This window comes from Echinops telfairi, unplaced genomic scaffold (assembly GCF_000313985.2).
Source record: "Echinops telfairi isolate 266 unplaced genomic scaffold, ASM31398v2 ScPeMD7_6;HRSCAF=24_0, whole genome shotgun sequence".
NCBI classification, from domain to species: Eukaryota; Metazoa; Chordata; class Mammalia; order Afrosoricida; family Tenrecidae; genus Echinops; species Echinops telfairi.
Window position 1 is genome coordinate 17,013,990 of NW_022103902.1, and position 23,805 is coordinate 17,037,794.

The following is a 23,805-nucleotide window of genomic DNA, read 5'->3' on the forward strand; positions in this document are numbered from 1 at the left end:
ACTGTGTGTGTATCACGGACATCTCTTCTGGCTCAAGGACCTCGGGCCCTGTTGGCCCCGGAGCAGCTCCTGGAGGCCTGCACGCAGGAAGACTCCAGCAGTCAGGAGGGGCTTCCACAGCCGGACACTGTCTCCTCGGACCGATTCATCCCACCATCTCCACCCGTAAAACACCCAGCAGACCCACGACCTCCGCGTCTCCCAGCGGAGTGGTCACCACCATTATTGGTCAGCAGGGAGAGGAACGGGGTCAAAGTTACCTGCATGGCTGGGTTGCACCTCAGCAAGGAGCCCTGCTAGCTCAGAGGTTGAGTGCTGGGTGCTAACCATCAAGGTTTGCAGTTGGCGCTCACAGCCCCTCCACAGGGGACAGACGAGGGGGCCTGCTTCTGTAAGGATTAGAGCCTGGGAAACCCTGTAGGGCAGGCCTGCTCTTTCCTCCAGCCTCACTAGGAGTTGTAAGGGCAGTGGTTGGGTTTGGCATCTTAGCAGGGAAACAGAGTCTTAGGAGACAACAGGGGAACATGGTCTTCAAAGTCCTCATTTGACATGACAGAGACAACAAGCAAACCACAACTGGGGCCGTGGGAGTTTAAGAGGGAGGTCTGAACAGGAGACCTGGGATTGAACTTGCTTCGCTCAACCTGGAGGAGCAGATGGTGCCTTTTGCCACCTCGGCTCCCCCAACGTGGACATAATTTTGGGACATGGCTGCACATTTGACAGCGTTGGATAGAGAGGAAGGTGTATTAAGACAGAGGATTGGGACAGAAATTATAGGTGCAATTGGAGAGTTCTTCTCCGACACGTCACTTGTTAGGAGCCCTGCTGCGGCTGTCTGGTGAGTGTTGGACTGGTAACCACAAGGCCAATGGTTCAAACCCACTAACAGCTCTGTTGGGGAAAGATGAGACTATCTGCTCTTTAAGAATAGATAGCCCTGCGCAGTGTTGTTATGGGTCGCCGGTAGTTAGCAGCCCCTCTAACTGGGTGCGCCTCTCGGGCGGTCCTACATTCGCTGTTACTTGCACACATGCCATTCTATGTCATACATAAGAAATCTCAGTAGGCCTGCGTTAATTATCTTTGATTTTACCCTTAATAGGAGCATTGTTATATATATTTACTACATTTTGTACATCTGTTAAAGATATCTTCGTTTCTATCAATTACTATTTATTAAGTGCTCTCATATAGCTGTTTAATGTGCTTATATTGCTTGCTCTTTTCATAATTGGCTTCAAGAGTAAATAAATAGGCTTGAAAAAATGCAAGGGTAAATGGGTGATAGTTGGGGAATCATCACAAGTGTGCATGCAATTATAGATATATATGACTGCATAGAAGACTACTTCAGTTAATGGCTATTTCAGAGAAGAATAATCAGCAAAATCATTAATTATGTTTTAGTTCATAGTTATGAAATTTCTGCTTATTTGTGGAAATGCAAATGATAAATCTTATTTCCCACACCAGATGGCCAGGCTCAGCAAGTGCTTTCATATCCTGACAGATATAATGAAAGCAAGAGTCTGCAAACATAAATTAGCCTTAAAAATAGATAGGCAAATAGAACCACAATTCAAAAATTTTGCTACATGTTTTTCATATAACAGACACAAATCAATCTTGGTATTTAGCCACATTCTGTATGTGTATATGCATATGTGCGCACACATGTATGCGTGTTATCTAGCAAGCATTCAGAAAACGATGCCATCCTCATTGAATAGAGAAATGTGGATTCCAGCAAGGCATGGATACCAGTCTGAACCAAAGGCATTGGGGCGAGGCTTTTCATGTTTGGCCTGAAGGATCAGAAAACAGTTGTGGCAAGATTGTGAGCCTGGCGTCAAACTACCCCACCAGTCTTATGTTGGTAAGGGAAACCGTGGCATGGTTTATAAAAGGAGCTTTGTGATAAAGGGCAAAATTAGTAAACCATCCTGAAATTGAGAGGCACGTCTCTCCACCACCAATCTGCGGCAGGATCTGGAGCCAGTTAATTTGTCGCTCAGTAAAAATGCAAAGAAAGGTCTAGATGGTTTTTCAAACACCTGTCCTAGAGAGCATGCTGCTCAGGCCATGTAAATTCGTCGGGCACGATTCTATTGCTTCTTCTGAGGACTTGGGACTCCTCGCCTGAATATGGGACTAGATTTATTCAACTCCTCCACGCAAGTCCGTGCCATCTGGTCGATGCCAGCACATAGTGACCCTACAGGACAGGGTAGAACGGCTTCGTGGGTTTCTGAGACTCCATCTCTCTACAGGCAGAAAACTTCATCTTTCTCCTGTGGAGCAAGCACCTAGTAGTCTTGAACTGCTGACCTTGAGGCGAGCAGCCCCAGGAGTAACGCACTACACTTCCAGGGCGCCTAGATCTCAGCACAGTGACTGTTATCGTGCCCTCAGGGATCCTAGGGCATTCCTCCCAGTCAGGAATGATTCCGGGCGAACTGTAATTTTATTCTTGTCAATAATGCAGGCTTACACACAGTGAAGGCAAGCCAGAGAGTAAGTTTTCATTATTTTTAGAATCAGCAAGAGTTGACTGAGGGAGTGAAAATAAAAACCCAAACTAAAACAACATAGAAAACAAACATTGAAAATGGTCAAGCAAAGGAAAGAACGGTCTTTAGAAGGTTCTGCGTATTTCTTTGCACATGATCCAACATGCAGGCTGAGACACTTAGGTTTTCTAGGAAGCCATCTTTGAAGGGAAGCTTCCTAACACTGACTTTGGCGCCCCCTGCCGTGCACTTTCAGTCAGTGCAGCATCTTCTGCCCAGGCGCGTGGAGGACTCAGGTCTCTAAGAAAACATTCTAACAGGGAGCCGTCACTGTCCACAGAGCCGAGCAGTCAGCCGTAGGTGGGCTTTAAGTAACCAGCTTTCGAATTACCTTCAGACGCTTCCTGCACAAACCTTTATGCCTTATGCCCTCCACCCCGCGCCTGTGAAGTGAGATTTTAGTGAGGCCGAACGATTGGCACGGTGAAGTTGAAATGATCGTGCTCGCATCAAAGCAGGATAACATATTTTGACGTGAAAGATAGTGAAATCACAGCTCAATGGTTATATGTTTTCTGGGTGATAGTAAGAACTTCTGATGGCCATTGGTGTTAGAGAAGCGGCCGCCCTCTTTCTCACTCTGTATGGAAGTGTCGAGGTGCCAGGTGTTCCAGGGCGTGACAGCAGCCACTTTTGCTTCAAATGACATTAGGGAATTGGGGAGAGAAGAGGTGCTGAAGAGGAGAGTAGTTTATGCCTGCTTTGCCTGGATGACAGGAGCCCTGGTGACGTAGTGGTTACTCATTGCAGTTGCTAACTGCAAGGTCAGCAGTTCGAAACTTCCAGCTACACCTGGAAGAGGAGACTTCTTCCTGTTCCCATAAAGAGTCTCAGAGCCCCACAGCGGCAGTTCTACCCTGGCTTGCAGGCTCTCTGTGAGTTGGAGTTGACTTGATGGCAGCGAGTAGTGCTAGGAATTCCGTTTGATACCCACCCTGCGCACATAGGACTGGCTTTTCGCCCTGACACCTCCTGTAAGGACCTGCGAAAGCTGATCCTGAGTAAGGTATCGGTCAGGCCTTGGGAGCGAGCAACAAAGGACCCGCAGTGTCTGTGGCTGTTGGTCACTGACAAGACTGGAGTCCTGCAAGAATAGGTTTCCACTCTGGAGAGTGATCTTGGGGCTGTCCATTTCTTTGAGGCACTAGATGAAGAAGACGCCCAATGAGACCATTATCTGTCCACTTGCGTGGTCACAAGGCCTGGGGGCAGTGATTCTCAACCTTCCTAAAGCCGTGACTCTTTATCACAGTTCCTCATGTTGTGGTGACCCCCCCAACCATAACATTATTTTCGTTGCTACTTTATAACTGTCATTTTGCTACTGTTATGAATCAAGTGACCCCTGGGAAAGGGTTGTTCGGCACCCCCAAACGGGTCACAACCCACAGGTTGAGAACCACTGCCTTAACGAGAAGGGTGACTGGCCATACAGTGTCTCTGTGACTCTGGTCTGGGATACCACACTGTTAGAGAACATAGTCGATTGGACTTGTAAGTAAGGTACCGCAGAATTGTTCCGAGTTCCCATGAATGTCAAGGTATTGAACACTGACCCGGGGACGTGCCCCGTCTACAGGAGAGGGTCTGGGCGAAGTCTCAGTGCATAGATGATGAAGGGATGTGGAGCAGTTTGGAAGGACAAACAGGCCGTGCCTGGGAGACCAACGGCCTGACTTTACTGTGGCAAGTGGGGTTCTGGGAGGAGCATGAGGCAGGAAGAAATCCAACTGCTCAAGGGAATCTTTTCACGAGGTCCTGCCTTTACCATTTCCTTTGGCTTTCATTCCATCCCTTGAAGAGTCAACAGGGCTTTTGAGAGAGACCATTCATTGGGCAGTGAGCATTTGCAAAATGCATCTATTTAAGAATTAACCTTGGACACTTAGGATTAAAAGAACCAAGGGAAGGAAATGATTTTCTCAGTTCCAGACATTTAAAAGTGAACAATCTGTCAAAAGCACCGTAGAAGTTATGGGTCGGACTAGTAACTTTCTATGAGTAAGTTCACACCTTGAGGAGAAATCAGTGACAAATATCATGGGAACAATTCGTGAAAATGATTGAAATGAAATCAACTCCAATAGACAAAACTCCACCATGTTGCTATGAAATCTTACTTTTAAACATAAGAAGTTAATCAGAAAGCAAAAGCATACCTTTTTGCTTGAAGTGTACGGTGGTGCCAAGCTCTAAAAAAAAGAAACATTTAGCAAACCAAAAACAAAGAATGTGTTACCCCTTGAGCATAAACATCAAGGTAATCTGGTACTCTCCGCTGCCAGGTGAAGGAAAGGGCAGGAGAGGACAGTGCAGGAGGGTCAGTCCTGTTAGAGGCCAAGGAAGGCAGCCAGGAAGAGGCCGTTTGGTGGAAACAAAGGCTGTGTAACTAGAAGTGGGCCCCCCACAAAAGATTTGCAACTGCAAATAGCTTATGTTACATATTATATGTGTACATGAAGACGGGGACCCTGAGTGTGACATTGAAAAACATTCCCGACTCCAATTTTGTGGCACCCCAGAATGTGTGCGGTTCCCAACACTTTGCCCTTGAGTGACTTCAGCCCAAACAATTGACCCCCTTTACTCTTCTTTGAACAGGCCAAGTTCATTCCAATGTCAACACTTTGGACTGTTGTTTCATTGCAGGGCCAGTGCATTCAGATCTCTGCTGTAATATCACTAGCTCAGGCCATCTTATCAAAGCGAGTGTGCCCTGTTTATCTTTCTATTTCTGTAACCTCTTTTACGATCATACTTCCTGTTAATGTATTGCCTAATACGTGGTTCCTCTCATCCATTAGCATGCGTGCTCCCCAAGGGCGTCAGCTAGGTGTTCCCTGTCGGCCAGTCTACCTCTGGTGTGCGCAGCAGAGCCTGGTGTGCAGTGGATGCTCATGATCGATTTGCTGAATGTGTAGATGAGTCTGGGAGTATCTCCAGAAAGCATGGTTGCATCCTTTCAAGTGTCCTTCTCAAGTAAATCTCAGCGTTCCTCATTCTTTGGCATTAACCTAAGATTTCTACAGGGATTGCCAGGTTAGACTCAAGGTGGGTTGAACAGGTGGGCACACTAGGCCTGTGGGGTTCAGGTTTTCTTTTCAGGGAAGATCAGGACATAGTCTTGTGTTTCTGAAAGGTCAAGTTCAGCCAGAGAGTGAGCCTTTTGAACAGCTTGTCACCTCACTGTCCTGCTTGGAACTTGTCGATGCTTCCTTCAGGCTCTGAGGCAAGATACCAACATCCTCACTAGGGATTCCTTGGCCCCTCCACCGTGTGCCACCCATTTCCCCACACTTCTGCAGCCCCCACACTGCCCACCACCCCCACCTTCCGGCCCACCAGCACTCTGTGATTTCTCATTCCGGGGATGGATGTTCTCTCAAACCATCAGGGGGCAAAGGCTCCAGTGGTTTCTGTAGCTGGAATCTCATTCATTCCATAGAATTCAGTGGTTCCTTCCTCAGGGATATTTTCCTTGGGCTCCTTGAGATAATTAAGGGTTTTTTGTTTTCCATTTTTATGATCACTCTCCTTTATAGCACTCATCTCAGTTTTAATTTCAAAGATATTGCTCTGATTTAAACATTGTATCTATTCATTAATCCTTGGATTTCCCACTTGACTGAGTCCCAGGGAGTCAGCCGTTGTCTATCATTGTTTACAGACATCGCCCATTCAGGGACAAACCGAACCCCTGGAATACACAGCGGCCCAAACTCAGGGTTCAAAATCACTGACCAATGAGAAAAAGAAACAGACTCCAAGCTTCCTTCTAAATTTAAACTCCAGGAGACCTGTGTAGCTAAACTCTAACTCTCTCTCTCTGTCTTCTGAGTTAGCACAAGGAGGGCAGACCTTCAAACCCAGTTTTGCAGAGTTTTTGTGGGTCAGCATAAGTGAATCCTCTGCCTCACCATGCTTTCGATCCCAAGTCAGTCAGAAGCAGTCACCACCCAGCCACATGCCACTCCCTGGGCATACACAGGGCATCAGGAATGCTCGACTACAATTCAGCTTTAGCAAACCTTATTCCAACCAGGCTGTTCTTAAAAGAAAGCTGTGTCTGCCTGTAAGTACAGTTCTCCTAAAGTAGTCAGATCAAGGCAAGGCGCCCAGCCTGAACATTCTTTTGTAAAGACTACGAGTGGACCTCCCCATGAACTTCAGAGAAGGAGCGGGGGGACAAGGCCACCTGAATACTTGTCTTGTGAGAACCAGTCAACGACTACCCAAATGTTCCTCGTTGACAATGTAACAAACTAGAAGTCTGTAACAAAGAAAGGAGCAAGGCTTAGTCTCCAGTGTTTGTAGCTGCCACAAGCCATGGCACTCTGTGTTCTGAAGTGAAGCCCTGGTTCCAATTCCATCAAAGTAGGAACAACGGCCCACTGCCTGCTGTATGCTTCTCTGTGTGCCTCAGCATCCGAAGACGCACATGTCCACTGTAATTCAACAGAGTGCCTTCTCATACCTGCTCTGAAACCTCTCCTTTGACCTAAAAAGCTTTCCTTCATACGTGTTGAAAAGGCACCTTAGAGAATGTGCTCACGGTAATAGGAAGCCAAGAAAGGCTAATGAATGGCTCAAGGTCATACAGACAGTGCGAGGCAGAACTCGGGGCTCCCGATTGCCCCCATCAGAACCCTCTCCATCGGTCCCCAGGACCCTTCTGGCATTTTCATAACAGGCCCTTGGCTGGCACTCTAGGGGTATCAAAGGGGCATTGGGGCAATCTGGTACAGGCCAGAAAGCATCTAGCTCTGCCCTTGTGCTAAGTCCAGCCCACTGGTTTATCATTCCTTACAATTCACAAGTTGCCTTCCAGAGGAACTAAGTGATAGGCAAGCCACGGATTGGGCAGCATTTTGGTCAGGAACACAAGAGCAATGTGCCTAGGTGACCCAGTCCCTGGCCCAGACTTAGGTTAGAGGCTAGACTAGGAATCTCTTATGGATGAAACTTCCCCACTAGGAAGAGTTCATTAAAAGAAAGAATTAGCAGAACTTCGGTAAGGGGTGGGTTGGGGACATATAAAAACATAACATCTGCTTGAAACATAAAACAAACTAGATCACAAGTTGAATTTTAGGTAGCTGTCCTTGCTCTGAAGGACCCTTGGGTGGTTAACATGTTGGCTGCCATCAGCCAGGTTGGCAGTTTGAAACCACCAGCCACTGTGAGGGAGAAAGATAGGGCTTTCCCCTCCCATAAACAGTTCCAGCCTTGGCAACTCATAGGGTTGGTTAAACCCTGTCCTGTGAGTGGGTGGGCATCAACTTGATGGTGGTGAGGTTGGGGCGTGGAGAGGGGGTGGTGTTTAACTTAGAGGGTGGGAGTAAGTTTTCTTATTCTGTAGAAGCTCCAGAAATTAGTCAATTCTTCATTGGGCTGCTCATTACAAAGGCAGCAGTTGGAATTCACCAGATACTCTGAGCGGGGAGAAGAGGCTGTCTGCTCCAGGAAGATTTGCTATCTCCTAAACCCTAGGGGACAGTTCTAACCTCCTACAGGACTCAGCTCCACGGCATTGACGGTGGGTTGCTTTGATTTGCTTAGTCTGAATCATATCAACTAGTTTGTGAAACACATTTCTAGTCTTGGAATTCCATTTGTCTTTAGGAAACAAGAATGGGGTTCTTATTTGAACAATTGTTTTCTATTCCTCGTTTTCTGTTGTAAGAGAGCATTCTTTATTGCGAAGCAAGACATTTTGAGTGTATTGCAAACCCTTAACCTCCTTTTTGGGGAAAACTTGGTTATTTGCTGCCATCTTGTGGTCAATTTAAGACATGTGCCTACTAGCTGAAGAAATAACTAGAGTCCACTGGGTGGCAATAGTTGGGAAAACAGACCCTGTCCCACCTCCTTGAGGTGGCAGAACAGGGACAAAAATGCCACTTTTCTTGAAGGGATCATTGCTTTTTATTACAGAAAAAATATATACTACTTTTTGTTCTTAGCAATGGAAAATTATTCTGTTTTTCTAGTGCCAAGGTGATCTAAATTTTTGAATAGGACTCTTTCGTCTCAGATACGATTCCTGTGGAGAGTCCTAGAACTACCAGGAGCCTATAGAACCTACCAGGGGCCTATTGAACAATACCAGGATAGAACATACCTATGGTTTGCATCTCTTTCAAGGACTTTTCTCCCCACACGTCTATCTTGCTTCAGCAAATATACTTAACAGGCAAGCAGGTGCAAAGACTACCCGCAGAAGATAGCTGATTTCAACAACATGATGGACACACCATTTGGGGAGTCTAGTTGGCAGGTTCTCTCTGTGCTCCGAAAGAATTGGTGTCATACGTCTAGACCTCAGCTCCTCGTGAAGGGGCACAAGCAGCCAATGGAGAGAGATGGTGACACTAGAACCGGCGAGCATCTCAGCACATTTATTTGTGCTGCGAGTCAGCATCGACTCAAGGGCAGCGAGGTTTTTCTGCCACCTGCCTTTGATTTCTGACTTTCAGATTCTTTACACGCAGCCTGGAGCCAAGGGCTGATTCCAACTCTCTCACTGGCGTAAACAGTGGGAGTTCTTGTTCGATCTGGTACCCTGAAGCTTTCTAGTTCTCTGGCTCAGAGCAAGTGCCCAGCAAATTTGCTGTTTGAATGAACATCTGAATGAATACATAAGCAAAAGAGTGAATGAATTCATCAATCGATGTGTACTTTAGAAACTTCCTTCGGACGGTTGTCTTCCCCCAACCCCCTTTTTTTTTTGGAAGGGCAATGCCTTCATTCAGAGGCAGGATTATTATCAGACATACATATTTATTTGATGGGATTTAGGGAGCAAGGGAGTCCTTTCATCTTTCTTCTACTCCTGGCAGATAGAACATTTTCTGGGGAGAAATTTATTTAAAGAAAAATTTTGTTTTAAAACACTGTTTAATATTTCAAGTTAAAAGATATCTTAGATACTAGTTTGCTACATTTAAAATCTCTTTGTTGACTGCATTAGGGTGTGTTCCTTACAGGAGTGAAACTAGTGAAATGTATAGAAAGAAACAAATAGGGAGGGATTTATTTCAAGGAGCTGACTCATATGCTTGTAGAAGCTGTTAAGTCCTAAAGTCATGGGTCAGACATCAGGATGGAGGCTTCTTCTGACTCATGGGGGCAGGGGCTGAAGAACCCCAAAATTGGCTAGTTATATTGGCAGGGAGGAGTTTACGGAACTGACAAATCCCTAAATCTGTAGGTCAGGAGGTAGGTTGCTGGTTTATGCCCCAAGAACTGGAGGTTAGAGGATGTGGTAATTACAGAATTTCATGTCAACTTGATAAAAGAATGAAGGGGGTGGAGTGTAGCCTGTCAATCAGGTCACAGCCTGATTGATCCCTGCTTGTGGGCGTGGCCTTCTCATGAGGATTCTGGGATCTTTCTGTCATCAGAAGAGGTGGGGCTCTCTCTCACGTGCTCTCTCTCTCTCTCTCTTTCTCTCTGTGTTTCACCTTCTTTCTGACACCAGATGGGCCACGCTGATGGCTGTCAGTGCCCTGGAGATGTGTCCACCACCAGTGGATACATAAGACTTTCCACCCACCGGCCAGTGATCTTCCTTCATTTGGTATCATTGCATGGCTGCATGAGTCTAAAGAGAAATTTATGGACTAGTATTGGACATATGGGCTAATACTGGACTTAGCTACTGTATCTGGACTGGGCTGGGATGTTTTCTCAATATATAATTGATTTTTGATATAAAGCTCTGTCTTACACATATATGAGTGTCAATGAATTCTTCTCTCTAGTCAACCCGGTCTAACAGAGAGGATAAGGAGTCAAACACATGATTGAAAAGGCAAGCTTTATCAGGAAATTTGTGTCTATTGGATGCAGGCCACATCCCCAAGGAAAATGATTGGCTTTCGATGGACTGTTCAGCTGATTGGCTGACCACATGAGCTGACACAATGGAGGATGATTACACTACATTGTGGACGATCAGTAAGCCCATTGTTAAACCTCTAAGAATCAAAACCTATTTAGTTGACATATAACCTTAACTATCACAAGGAGTAATAGAAAGTTTTTAAACATTAGGAAATAAAAACTCAAGCTTGACCTTTTGCCCCAAAGCTCAGAAGATTATAATTCATCTCATATTAAGTGGTATGATTCATTCTCTGTGTCTTCTGAAATTCACGCTAACGTGCCTATAAAGATTATAGTTCAGAAACACTTCTTGCCTAATATCATATCTCTGCTTATGAAACATGTTGGCATTTTACCTTCTTTGAATTCCATCTGAGAGAGGAGATGGGGACACTGCAAATCTCTAATGAGAAGAATTGATTTTCTATTCTGACTCAAGGATCGACAACTTGTCTCTCAGCCATCCATGCAGTCGGAGATGTTGGGTCTGGGGGCTTGTTGTTGGACAGTCGTTCTACTTCCAGAGTATTTACTGGAAAGCAGAAGCCTAATTGTTGAACCTGCCAGAAGCTCATTTGCACAAAGAAAGGTCATTCACACCGTTGTGTGTAAACTAACTCTTGTTAGGAAGTTAGTCTTCTGATATACCAACAGTTTTGAGAAGAACATTCATTAGAAGGACTTAGAGGCTTTTATGTTTTAATGGGCTGCAGTTGGCAAGAGTATATATTTGAATGAGCAGGAAGGTCCACATTCAACAAATATTTTATCCTCCAGTCATCTGGAACTGTTGCGAGAGGGATGGGACTATAATCATTCAGAAATTTAATAAAAGAAATGAAGGGGAAGATTTGACATGCTACCTCCTCCTGAAGCACTGGCCCTGAGGACCTGAGGCATCACATTTGCAATGTGCCTCCATGGGAATTTATGTTTTCCATTCACCGATTTATTAATTTTAATTATGATTTTTTTTGCCAAGGTTTTGAAAAATAAACTTTTAGTATCGCTCGAAGTAGTGGCTTAAAGGAGAGATGTCTTTATTAATTCAATTTTCCAAGCCACACTTTGAAGGTACTTACTTCTTTCTTACCGGTTTTTCCACTTTACTCTGAGACTTTCAAGATTAGCAGTTTCTACTTGTTAGTAATATGATTACCGTATTCACTCGAGTATAAGTTGACCCAAATATCAGCCGAGGCACCTAATTTTACCACTAAAACTGCATAAAAAAATGTGCTGAAAAACTCGGCTTAAACTAAAGTATATACATACACCTATTTTTCTTTTGCCACAGAAAAAGTTAATTCTTGTTCCTTTCTTGATTGTTGCAGCTTTTGATTTTTCTCCCATGCACAATATTCACAGTGTATGAAGGCTAAATCCCTAATATTTCTCAAGTAACCTGTTCTGAGGATCACAGTTATCACTCCAGGTCTGGTTTGGGGTATAATAACAATTAACCCCAAAACAGAGCCCCAAACAGTAGAAATATACGTAACCTTCCATTTTCCCTCCAGTCTATAGGTAGACCATTGTCCTAACTATTAAGGTAACATTAGTATTCTCTAACGGAGAAGTCCTTGCATGTCAGCCATCTGGGAAGCTGTATTCTCCAAGAGAATGGATGGGTCAAAAGAGAACCCCATTCTTTCCTCTCAAATACCTCTGAGGGCTTTAGCTCTTATAGTTGGTGAAGACCAGGAACATATCTCAGAGATTTGAGGCTATTTAGGAGTAAGTCAAGGACATAAGGGACCAACCACTATATTGCAACATATGCTATTCACTGAATAAATGAATAAACCCAATCCAATTTCACTTCATAACTCATAATTTCTTTTCATAGCTTGTGAATTAACTATGTGAGCCTCATTTTTTTAATTTCCATCACTCGGTGGGCCAACCACATGCTCTCCATTGTATAGAATCCACGCAAAGAAATAGATAAAAGGTCATGGAGAGAGAGCTAAAGGGAAAAAGAAATATTAATGCGCTTGAAGAGAGAAAATGTAAAAGCACCCACATCTGAAATGGGGCTCTTACTGGAAATTCTTGAGGTGACACGAGGGATGCCTCTGGGGAGCTGACCCAGGAACTCCCAGAGCCGGGGGAGAGCCCCTGCTCTATACAGAAACCAGCCCCATGCAGGAGAGCGGCTCCCTGGTCTGCCTCTGCTGGGATCAGAAAACACAACCACTGAAACACGCCCGGCCTCGGAGAATGTGGACAAGAGAGGCCATTTTGGCTGTTTTAACTTCAACATGCTATATAGTCTGCTGGCAGCTCTTTCAGGCCATGGAGGGGGATTATGTATGGTCTTTCTTCTCCTCTAAATCTGGTTTGTTTTATTGAGGATATGCCCAGCACAGCACACACCAACCAGACCGTTTCTACACGCACAGTTTAGTGACGTGGATACAATTCTGAGTCGGCCAACTATCCTCAGTTTTCTTTTTGCCATGTTGTTCCTCCTTCATTAACATATGCTCACTGCCCCCCAAGGTTCTTATGTGCCCTTGCAAGTGGCTGTTAGCTATCCCAATCAATGGAGTACTGCAAGTGTTGTTGGATGATTTCAGCAAAATTTTACTTGCGTGTGATATTAATGACACTGCTCTATAATGTGGGCATTCTCTTGGGTCACTTTTCTTTGAAATGGGCACAGCTATGGATCTCTTTGGTCAGTTGGACAAATAGCTGTTTTCCAACCTTCCCGTGGGGATCAGTAATACATTTTGGTCTTTATACTTCCGGCCTGTCCTTCCTTTTCAGTATAAGGGAAGTCATATACTATTTGTCCTTTTGTGATTGCCTTATTTCACTCAGCATAAGGTCTCCAAGCTCCATCCATACTGGAGCAAGATTTCACTTTTCCTATTGGCCGAGTAGTATTTTATTGTATCTACGTACCATATTTTGGTCCTTTACATTTTCACCTTTTGGCTCTAGTGACCAGTGCTGCAAGAACACTGTGGCGTAAGTCTCTTTCTGACGTCTGTTTTGGGGTCTGTGGGTCTATCCCTAGGTGTGGAGTTGCTGGATCAGAGTCATTCTGAGTCTTAGAAGAACCACCACACTGTTTGCCCAACAGCTGGATGATTTTGCATTTTTACCGACAATAAACGAGAGTTCCAGTTTCCCCTCATTCTTCCCAACACTTGTTCTTTTCTTTCTTCTTCTGCTTTTATTAACCTTGACCAGCCTAGTGAGAGTGAAATTTTATCTCATGGTTACTTTGATATGAATATCTCTGATGGCTACTGATGCTAACTATTTGTTTCCCTGGGGGTCTGGTGGCCTGTTCAGATAGCTGCTTTAGTAAAATGTCTCTTCCAGTCCTTTGTCCATTTTATGATTGAGCAATTTGTCTTTTTGTTAAGTTCCTGAAATGTGAGTAAATTCTTGAAATCAATATTTACATACTGACTATTAGGTTCTTACTGGATATGTGGTTTCTAAAGATATTTTCTCCAGTTGACAACTTTATCTTTTCACCTTTTTTTAGTAAAGTGTTTTGCTGACAAAAAATTTTAATTTTGTTGAGATTAATCCCAGTTATTTGACTTTTTGCGGTTTGCACTTTGGTTATTATGTCATTGTTGAAAGGTGGTCTGATACTGTTGCCCTTGCATGTTCTGCTAAGAATTTCATTATTTTTGGTTTTTACATTCACATCCTTAATCCATTTTATTTGGTATGGTGTGAGGTATGGATTCTGGCATGTGGAAATTCAATTTTTCCAGCACCTTCTACTGAAAAGATTCTTCTTTCTCCTGCTGATAGACTTAGCCCCTTGTCAAGCATGACCATGCCTGTGGGTTTAAGCCATTGTGTCTATTACTGGACTTGTATCAAGCTGTTTCCATTGCTGTATCTGTGTAAAAGGTTGTAACCAGGAAGAAAAATAAATCAAACCAGGAAGCATGGGTCCTTCCATTTTGTTCTCTTTTAACATTGTTGTGGTAATGGACTTTATGTCAATGTAAAGATGTATGAAAGTGGAGGGGTGGAATCACACCTATCTATTACGTCACAGCCTGATGATGCCTCCTTGGGGCTGTGGGAACAAGCTCTCTCTGTTCCTCCATCATCCTGCTTGTTGCGATTCTGCCTGCCTCCAGGGTCGGTCCCATGTGGCTGCCCAGTCCTGAGAGCTGTTGGTGCCCTGCCATATTTTCAATAATCTTGGGTCCACGCAACTCTTCGCTCACTGACCTGTGATCTTCCTGAATCCCACTTCACCTTTCTGAACCATCCACCTGAAGCGACGTGAGTCTGAAGAGGCCCTGGCTAGAATCGGGTTTGTGGCCTTGAGTTGGCCTGGGTTGGGATACCTTTTGGATTTGGAAGGACTTCTTGATAGGAAGCTCTTTCTTGTGTATAGACGAGTATCACTGGTTTTGTTTCTCTAGACAGCCCAGCCTAGCACATTTGTGCTAGCTATTCGGGACCCCTTGTCATTCTATCTAAAGTTTAGAATTGCCACCGCCCACCCACCCCACTCATTTCAGTGAAAAAGACTTGGAATTTTGATCAGGATTGTTTCGAATGTATAGATCACTTTGGGTCGCATGGACATCCTAACCATGTAAGTCCCATCCATGAACACAGAACATCTTTTTCTTTAAATCTTCTTGACTCTCTTTCAGCAATGTTTGTAGTTACTTATTGCATAAAGCCTTGATGTCTTGATTATATTGATCCCTAGGTATTTTATTTTCTTAGATGCGATTGTAAATGGAACTGTTTACCTAATGTCCCTTTCAGATTTCTCATTTTTGGTTTATGGAACACCTTGATATTTGTTTACTGATCGGTACCCTACAATGTTGATAGCTTCCTCTAGTATCAGTAATTTTTTTTCTTGTGGATTCTTTTATTTCCATTTTCTCCATAAAGTTTTTGAAGTCTCCTTATAGGATCATATTATCTGTGAATAGAGATAAGTTTGGATGTCGTTTATTTCTTTTTCTGATCTCATTGCTCTTACTAGGATTTCTAATTAATGTTCATTGCTGGCTTTTCATTTATGCCCTGAATTATACTGGGGAATTTTATTCCAATCTTCTTGAAGGTTTTGAAACATTTTTTAAAAATCAAGGTGTATTTTCTTCTTTATCATTTCACAGGTTTTCAAATTATCCCATGATGAGACTGCATATCAGAAAAGTATCTATGAAATTAAAATTAAGTTAATGCATTAAATACCCACCCCTTTAATTTTATTTTAAAAAATAATTTTATTGGGGGCACCTTCCCTTTTGAAAAATAGCCACTTTTTGGTAGGAGGTAGTGGGTTAAAAACATTAAGAGCTGACTGATTTTAAAAAAAATTGCTGGTACCATGTAAGCAAAGAGGAAAATAAGGTGAAGCCTGGTTTTCTTAAGCATATTTCTAACAGCATGAAATGGCCATGCAATAACATACATATTACAGGGACTTATGTGATCCTTCTGATCAAGGTTTGATGTACTAGATAATTGTCCTTCAGAATACATACAGGTGCATGATGTAACTTTAACTGCTCTGGGTTGTGCTCAGTGGTGCTGTGGGCTGTTATAAGCAATACAGTCTCACTAAGCATTCTCAGTCTAAAGAGAGGACTTCATTAAGTGTATTGTACCAAATCAGCTCTCTCAAATCCCGAGGGCTTCTGATTCAGCCTGAGAGGTTTAATTTTTAATAATCAATGAATTAAAGTGTTGGAGAATGCCCAAGGGTCTCAGTTTAATAAAGGGGTTTCCCTGGGCTATTCCACCTAAAAATATGTATCCGATTAGAAACATCCCAGAAGTGCATGTATTTGGAGCAGCAGTCAGTGAAGTACAGGTAGTTTCCGACTTCAGGAAGAAACAAGGGTCCCCATCCTTCTATCTAGAACATACCCATGGCACCCGTGGATGCAATTCTGACCCCTTGAGCTCTATTGGAATTAAAGAATGATCGAATAATAAAAAACAAAAAACCAAAATGATTTCTCAGCACCAAACCTATTTAGTTGTTGGTTCAAAGTAGAATGTATTGCCTATGTTTCAAAACATATAGGTTATGTAGATTTTTAAAGCCCGTGTACCTTCATTTATCTAACTTGCTAAAAAGGATTCAAGGCAACGATTAGGCGGGGTCTCTCGAGATTTTCCTAGTTTTACTCCTCCCTTTCAATTTCCCACCTCTAAATTGTGAATTGCAGATGCGTTTGTACCATCCATTTTTTGGATTCAAAATCCTAAGGGATGCAAGACTGTCTTTAATCCATCCTGCCTGTTTCAAAATCAAAAACATTCAAATGCCACGGAACGAGGTAAGTGGCTTGAAAAATCTGAACTCAGAGATAACAAGTGAATATGTGAGATTCCCTGGGGTTTTCGAGCTCCTGGAAATAAGGAGATAAGGGATTAGGAAATGTGGGTATACTTTGAGTTCCCTTTGCCCCTACTTCCATGGCACTACCCACCACAATGCAGAACTTGGGCAGGTGGCTCTGCTTTGGACCCTCTCCAGATACTTTATTACTGAAAATGCCAGGATGCCTCAGTAACAATTCTGGCTTATCTGTGACTCCGGCTGTCCTACTGACTCCCCAAACAGCCTTATAGTCATGTTCTGCATTATGGTCATATTGGCACCCCCTTAAAAAAAAAAGGACAGTTGCCATTGAGTTGATTCTGACTAACATGGTAACCACATGTGTGTCAGAGTAGAACGGAGCTCGGAAGCATTTTCAATGGCTGATTTGGGGGGAAATGTATCACCACGCCTTTCCTCTGAGGTGCCTCCGAGTGAACTGCAATGGCCATTCTCTAAGATAGCGATGGAGCTTAACCATTTGCACCCCCTAAGGAATACAATACCCCTTCCCAAATGACCACCCCTACTGTTAACATAAAAATCGATCTTCTGATCTGCCAACGGAGAGGTGGAAACTTTCGGTAGATGGTGTCCTTGATAGGGGCTTGCTATTGCAGTGTTGTCCAGAAAGCTCCCTCTGAGTCGCGTGCTTAGCACAGGCACACAGTTAAGCTGCAGGGGCTGCTTCTCTTCCTCCAGATAGAAGAGGCAGGGGTGCCAAGTCTCTTTCACGGACCCCGGTTTATCTTCATTATGTATTTAAAATGGGCCAGATCCCAAGGAAGAGAAGTAAGAAACTCACTCGGGCAAATGGCTAAAATCCGATTTTTCAACATCAATTAAACGTCATATCGGATCCCTTTCAAGTTAGCCTTCTCTGAACTCTGGACATCTGCACGTGCTGGAGGGATCTGTCCTCTCCTCCTCCTCCTCCGCCTCCTCCTCCTCCTCCCTTTCACGTGGACTCCTGGCCAGTCCCGGCGAGCTCCAGTATCTGTGCTCGGTGCTCCCAACCACACACACCCCACCCCACCCCACTCCCCGCAGGAATCCTACCTAGCACGAAGCCGTCACTCTTTGTGGCAATGGTTTAATTTATCATCTACTCGGACCATCTGGTTGGTAGGCTCAGCTCCATCACTGCAGAGGCCAGTTCTGTCAAACCCAGGACCTCGCCTGGCAGGTGTTAGGTATTCACCTAGGAGATTCCTTTCCGGCATGCGTGAGCGTTGCCATCGCAATGCTATGCCTTACCAAACAAACCCAACCCAACCCCAAACTAGTTGTCACGGCACATCCAACAATGAAAGCGCTGCCCTGTGCTCCTGATGTTTGGAAATCGTATGAAAAAGAAAATGGGAACTTCTCCGGGAGAAAGGGAAGAAGTCACACCGTTCACCAGTTAGGACAGAGACGCGGCTCTCCCAAGGGAATGCCGGGTGCCTAGTGGGTCAGGTCAGCCCCGGCTTTCTCAGCCCTGCAACACTAAGTATCTTTACACGATAAACTTACCTGTGACCTGAAACTCCAGGGAGGAAAAGAAGACAATCTCCCGGAGGTACTCTTTAGCTTGTGATACCATATGAGAGGTACGAGCTACTATTACTTGGTTATTATATATTTTTAAGCCGTTTCTAGTCTCTAAGCTCCCCCTGCTTCCAAATCAGACAAAATCTACATGTGCCATTGAGAAACCATTTTAAAATGGCCCAACAGTTTTCTCGCATTGAACCTGGCTGGGAATACTTGCTAGATGCATGGGATGGTAGACCAGATGAGAACACTCGGCCAAGGCACAGTGATTTCCTCCCGATTCTTTCTTCCTAATCCCAGATGCCTGCCAGTTTCTCCCAGTAATATTCTTAGGCAGTTACAAAAATCATTCATCCTTCTGGTGCTGCAAGCTACGGAAGGTGGTGGTTGTGTTAGCCCGCTCCCTTGTGAGTAGGGCGCAGGCAGAAGTACACGGGCTGATCACTATGATTTATAGTGCGCACACTATGCAGGTGGTCACATCTAGGTGTTACGTTACCCATGTGTTATGGAGATGGGGGGAGAGTCTTCTTGTATGACTGGCATCGCGATAAGCAAAACGATGTGGTGAACTATGATGTTTGGCTCCCCAGGGTCCAATGAGAATGCATGGCAAATGGCTTTTAAGGCCTCTCCCTGCCCCGATTTGTGGCTATCAGCTGGCAATGCTCCATGGTGTCCTAGTGAGTGGTGTGCCTACTCCCAGCATACATCTGGGTACATAGGAACACCTTAAATTGGAATCCCAAACTCATTATGCCTTGCTGTGTTCTTACTTGGCCGCTGTGTTTATTCACAGCAGTAGACAGGGGGAGAGGTAAGGCAGGGGCACCTAGGTGGATTTTTTTCCCCACCATAGAGCTGCTTGTTTAATTTAATACCTACAAAGGACTTGCCGTGATGAAAGAGCATCACCACGATCGAGTGACTGGAGAAGGGAGTTGTTACTAAGGTTAATTTGTATCTTGCCTCTTCAGAAGAAGTTTCTTCCAGATAAACGGCAGAATGGCTTTGTGGCATTTGCGTGGTTGGTAACCAGTGTTTTGAAGTGCATGTTAGTCTCATCAAAACTCCCCCCCTCCCCCTGCCCCCCCGCCCCACCCTTGGGCTTTGTTTGAAGAGAAAGTGTGTTTCTAAGGCAGGGAGTGCAAGTTGGAAATAGTGGGAATAATCGAGAAAAAGAAAATCAACACAGATATCAGGAACAGGGATTGTAAGCAAAAAGGCAAGCTGAGGGGCAGAGTAAAATGAAGTTTTACTCTTTTCGAGGGCTGTGCATGCACTGTCCTGATGGAAACAGTCTAGGAAGGATAGGCACTTTGATGTGGTTTTCAACCAAAGCCGTACTCCTTCTTTAAAGGACCGGAGCCTGTTCAGAGTCCCTGAACTGAAAGCTAAGCTCCCAAAGAAAGAACATCTTTCTTGGCCACGCCAGCAATTCTCCTGGCAACAGCCCATTCCCCCATGCCACATGGTGCATTGGTACAATTGACAGTGCAACCTTTGCGGCGAGGGGACAAGGGGGACCTGGGTTAGCATTTTATGCCTTTCAAGAGCCTGGGCTTCACACTCTTAGGGGCAGAATTTCAATATTTTCCTCTGAAAATCTCAATGAGCTCTTCTTATGCAGTTCCAGTCCTTTTAATTAAAAAAGACAAGACTGTCAATTACTTCAACTTAATCCCCAAATGTAATTGTTACTTGGAAAGATATATATTTTTGCCATAAAGCTCATCGTAGAGAAATATTTCCATCAAATTAAAATTCAGTGAAAGCTTGGATAAAAAAAAAAATTCATCTTCAAATCCCTGCTGGCTCTAAAATCTAAATAGTGCAGCAAGGACTCAGAACAGGAAGATCACCAGGAAGACATGGTGCTGGGGGTGGGGGGTGGGGGTGAAGGGGGCAAGGTAGTAAGCAGATCTAGACTAAGAAAATAGGAAAAGGCATTAATTAGTCCCCATACTAACAAGGTTCCTACCTTTAAATGGATGTGTGGTTCTTAGCCATTTAGCTTGAAGTTAAGGCTTCCTGGGTGATGCACATGGTTAAGTGCTCAATTTCAAGGTGATGGGTTGGAGTTTGAACTCACCCTGCCATGCCTTAGAAAGCAAGCCTGCAGATAGGCTTTGGAAAAGGCCTCAAAAACCAAACTCAAGGTCAAGAAGTCGAGTCTGAGTCCTTTCAACTCAGTAGGACTGAGAATAATTACCCCCAAAGGGTTTCTGAGGCTGTAAAGTTTCATGGAAGCAAATGGACATAGCTGTCTTCCACAGGGAAGCTGGTGGGTTCGAACCACTACTCTTTTGGTGAGTGTTTTAGCCAATGCATCACCAGAGATCCTTCTGAAAGATCCCAGCCTTGACAACCCTATAGGGCAGTTGTTCTCTGCACACAGGGAATCAGCCAGAATCGAGTCCACTCAATGGCACCTTGCAACACCAACTTTGAAGCTACCTGTAAATTTTGAGGGAGCACATTTTCAGGTTATTCTTGGACATTTAAATAAGGGTACCACTACATTTCAGATGTATTAACAGAGAGGTAGAAAGAACGGTTAGGGACACAGAGAGTGGCTGGTTGGGGAGAGTAAGAAATACAAATGGAAAAAAAGACACCTATTATGATTCATGTCCGTCTTAGGATTGGCAGGTGAAGCACTGATTCTGACTGTGATATTGGAACAACTTCACAAGCAGTAAAAATTACAAAAAATCAAGAGGAAATCAGACTGGTGTTCACAGGGAGTGAGAGGATGATGGTTTCAGGTTTAGCTAGAGGCTCTTAATTATTTTCATGTGTCATAATCAGGGCCAATTATCTTTCTGTCGAATTTGTGTTGACCTGGATGCCAAAGTTGTATCAGCAGAAACGCGACCATTGTGTCCCAGCCAGTATGGGAGGGGATGCACTTAATCAAGGACACTCATTTTAGGACATGCTTTAATTCTGGCACCAGCAAGTAGAGTATGCTCCTTAAGTTGATGATTTTAGATTAATCTGTCCAGTGATCATTCACATGCTTGGTTTTCACTGAAAGGGATGTGTGTGCCCATGCACACTCAGGATACAAACTTGTATGTCATCTGTAATTGTGAGCTGTGTGATTTTGCACTTCCTCCTAAATGTAGTATTATATTTATAAACATAACCATTAATGCTTTCTATTTAACTTGGCGATGCATCTGTATTTACTTAAATTTGTTAGTAGCATTGGCATTTCAGACATCCTTAGAACCCACACTATGGTACTGAAACATATAATAAAGCTAAAACTCATGCAAGGTGATTTAAGCACACCCCTCTATAGCAGTACTATTAAACATTTTAAGAGGTACTGTATGTGTATCTGAACATGAATGTATTAAAATTCAGTACACTTTATAAGAACTTAAAGTTCTTTCTTCTTAGTCTATTATTTAAACACCACTTTGAGCTTGTAGGCATGAAAAAATATAATTTCTTTCCCATTTCACAGTTGGAATAACTGAATTACAGAGAACAATGCTAGTAATTATCCATGATTAATAGAGGTGTGTATGTAAATCAGTCTGAATGAGTGTGTGAAATTAGATGTACCAATGCCAGAGTTATTTATTTATTTTGAAAAGATGAATGCTTTCATATGAATTTCCAAGTGATTTGGTCACACATCTCTGTGTGCTGAATCTGTTTGAAAAGGGACTTTGTGAAAATGTAGGAATACTAAGATAGCAGAGTGGTGTGTCATAGATGTTCTAAGAAAAAATAGATGCTATTTAAAATTCACATGACAGCTCTCTATTTGTGTGTGTGTGTATATATATATATATATGCTATTTTTAATGGACTATAGCTTTATGTGTGTGTCTGGGGCCAGGAGAGGTAGGTTGGAATTTGACTGCATTTCAACAATTAAAACAAGTGGGAGAAGGTGTATATTATTTTCTTAGAGTTGTTGTAAAAACAAATGATAAAATCCCCATAGATGTTAGCTACCGCATTAGTAGGCCAAGTGAAACTGCTCTTATCGCAGGTACGGAAAGGAGGCATTTATCCTTTGGAACCGAGGATGATGTCCCATGGAGGGGGGACAGCAGGGAGGGAAGTACTGCAGGCACTATCCAGCCATCTTCCTAGCATGGAGAAGGTTCACGATCCCTCCCCCCCAGGGGCGCTTCTATTCCAGTGGAATCTGATTCCAAAGGTCCCCACCTTGAAGGACCTCCTCATGTTCTCAGACCCCCATCTGTGTCCCTTCAGGAGGAAATGCGGCAGGTGGACTTCCGATTTCTGCAAGCCTGGTTCACTTGTGGGTTGGGTCTTAAATTTTTAAAACTTTAATTGTGTGTGTGTAGGGGTTTTATTTTGTTTCCAGGGGGAGCTTCAGACAGCTGTATTAAGCATGCAAACCCAGCCACGTGCGATGTGTTTTATCAACAGAAGAGCAGCGACTGAATTGCAAGCTGCTGTGTGTAACCCTAGCGTGATGCCTGAGCTCAGAAGATAATCTCAGACGTTTCCCGTGCCGCACGGGGTTAGTGAATGGAAAGCTGTTCACGGGGGATAAATAATCAGATGGGAGGCAAACACGTGAGACCTCTTCCAGAGGGTTTTGTTTTGTTTTAAAGGTGGCAGTGATAGGAGAGGAAGGAGCCCAAAGAGCCCATTCCTCAAGGGAATGCTTCACTTCGGTCACCAAAAAAGTACAAATTAAACCACCACACAAAACAGTGGAGACTTGTTCTTGTCCTCTTCCTCCTCTTCGCTTTAACTTCCTGAGACTGGTCTTGTCCCTTCCTTCCATCTTTCCTTCCTTCCTTCCTTCCGGGCTCTGTACCTGGCAGTGCTGGGCCATGGGAGCAGCGGGGCTCTCCTTGCTCTGGCGGGGAGATGATGTGAACTGGCGAAGTGAGATGCGCTCCCTTTGACATTCAGAGCCTCCTCTCTTCTCATTTTACAATTCAGTGGATTTTCTGCAGCAAGGTAGTCAGGGGTAGTTATGCAAATATATGCAATTCAGGACTCATTTCAGAATAAATAAACCCAAATTAAAATTAATGGAGAAAAACACCTATCAGAAACAGATCAAGGATGGAACACTGTTTGATTTATTTATATAGATCTTTTTGAATTAAGGAGCAGGGAAGTATACTTTTTTTGTGTAGGGGTTCTGTTTTCGGCACTGAGGAGGGGTATTTTAACATGTATGATTGCTACACCAATACCCCAGTGCTCCACACTTCGGGTATTATTTTATTATTCTTATTATCGCTGCAGAAAAGCAAGCAATATGATGAAGAAAACCCGAGGGAAATATGCTTTCATTTATTGAGGCTTGTTGTTGTTTAATTACAGCTTGAAGGGGTGTAGGGCTGTGTTCCTGCTTCACCTCTGTCGTTTCTCCCCAGTCTGATGCGCCATGCAGAGCATACAGTTGGCACGATCCTCCACTGACAAGCAGTCACAAGGAAGCAGCAG

At 43.8% G+C, this 23,805-nt stretch overlaps 1 protein-coding gene across 2 annotated transcripts in view; it reads right to left on the reverse strand.

The window, feature by feature from the left end:
- Positions 1 to 23,805, reverse strand: part of LOC101652203 (limbic system associated membrane protein) — a 757,030-nt gene that overhangs the window by 8,272 nt on the left and 724,953 nt on the right. Inside the window, exon 8 of one of the 2 annotated variants that reach the window (XM_045286168.1) lies at positions 4,733 to 4,765. The exons of the other annotated variant lie outside the window; for it this stretch is intronic. Coding sequence (XP_045142103.1) covers positions 4,733 to 4,765 — 33 coding nt within the window. The remainder of the gene's footprint in view (positions 1 to 4,732; positions 4,766 to 23,805) is intronic. 2 annotated transcript variants of the gene reach the window in all.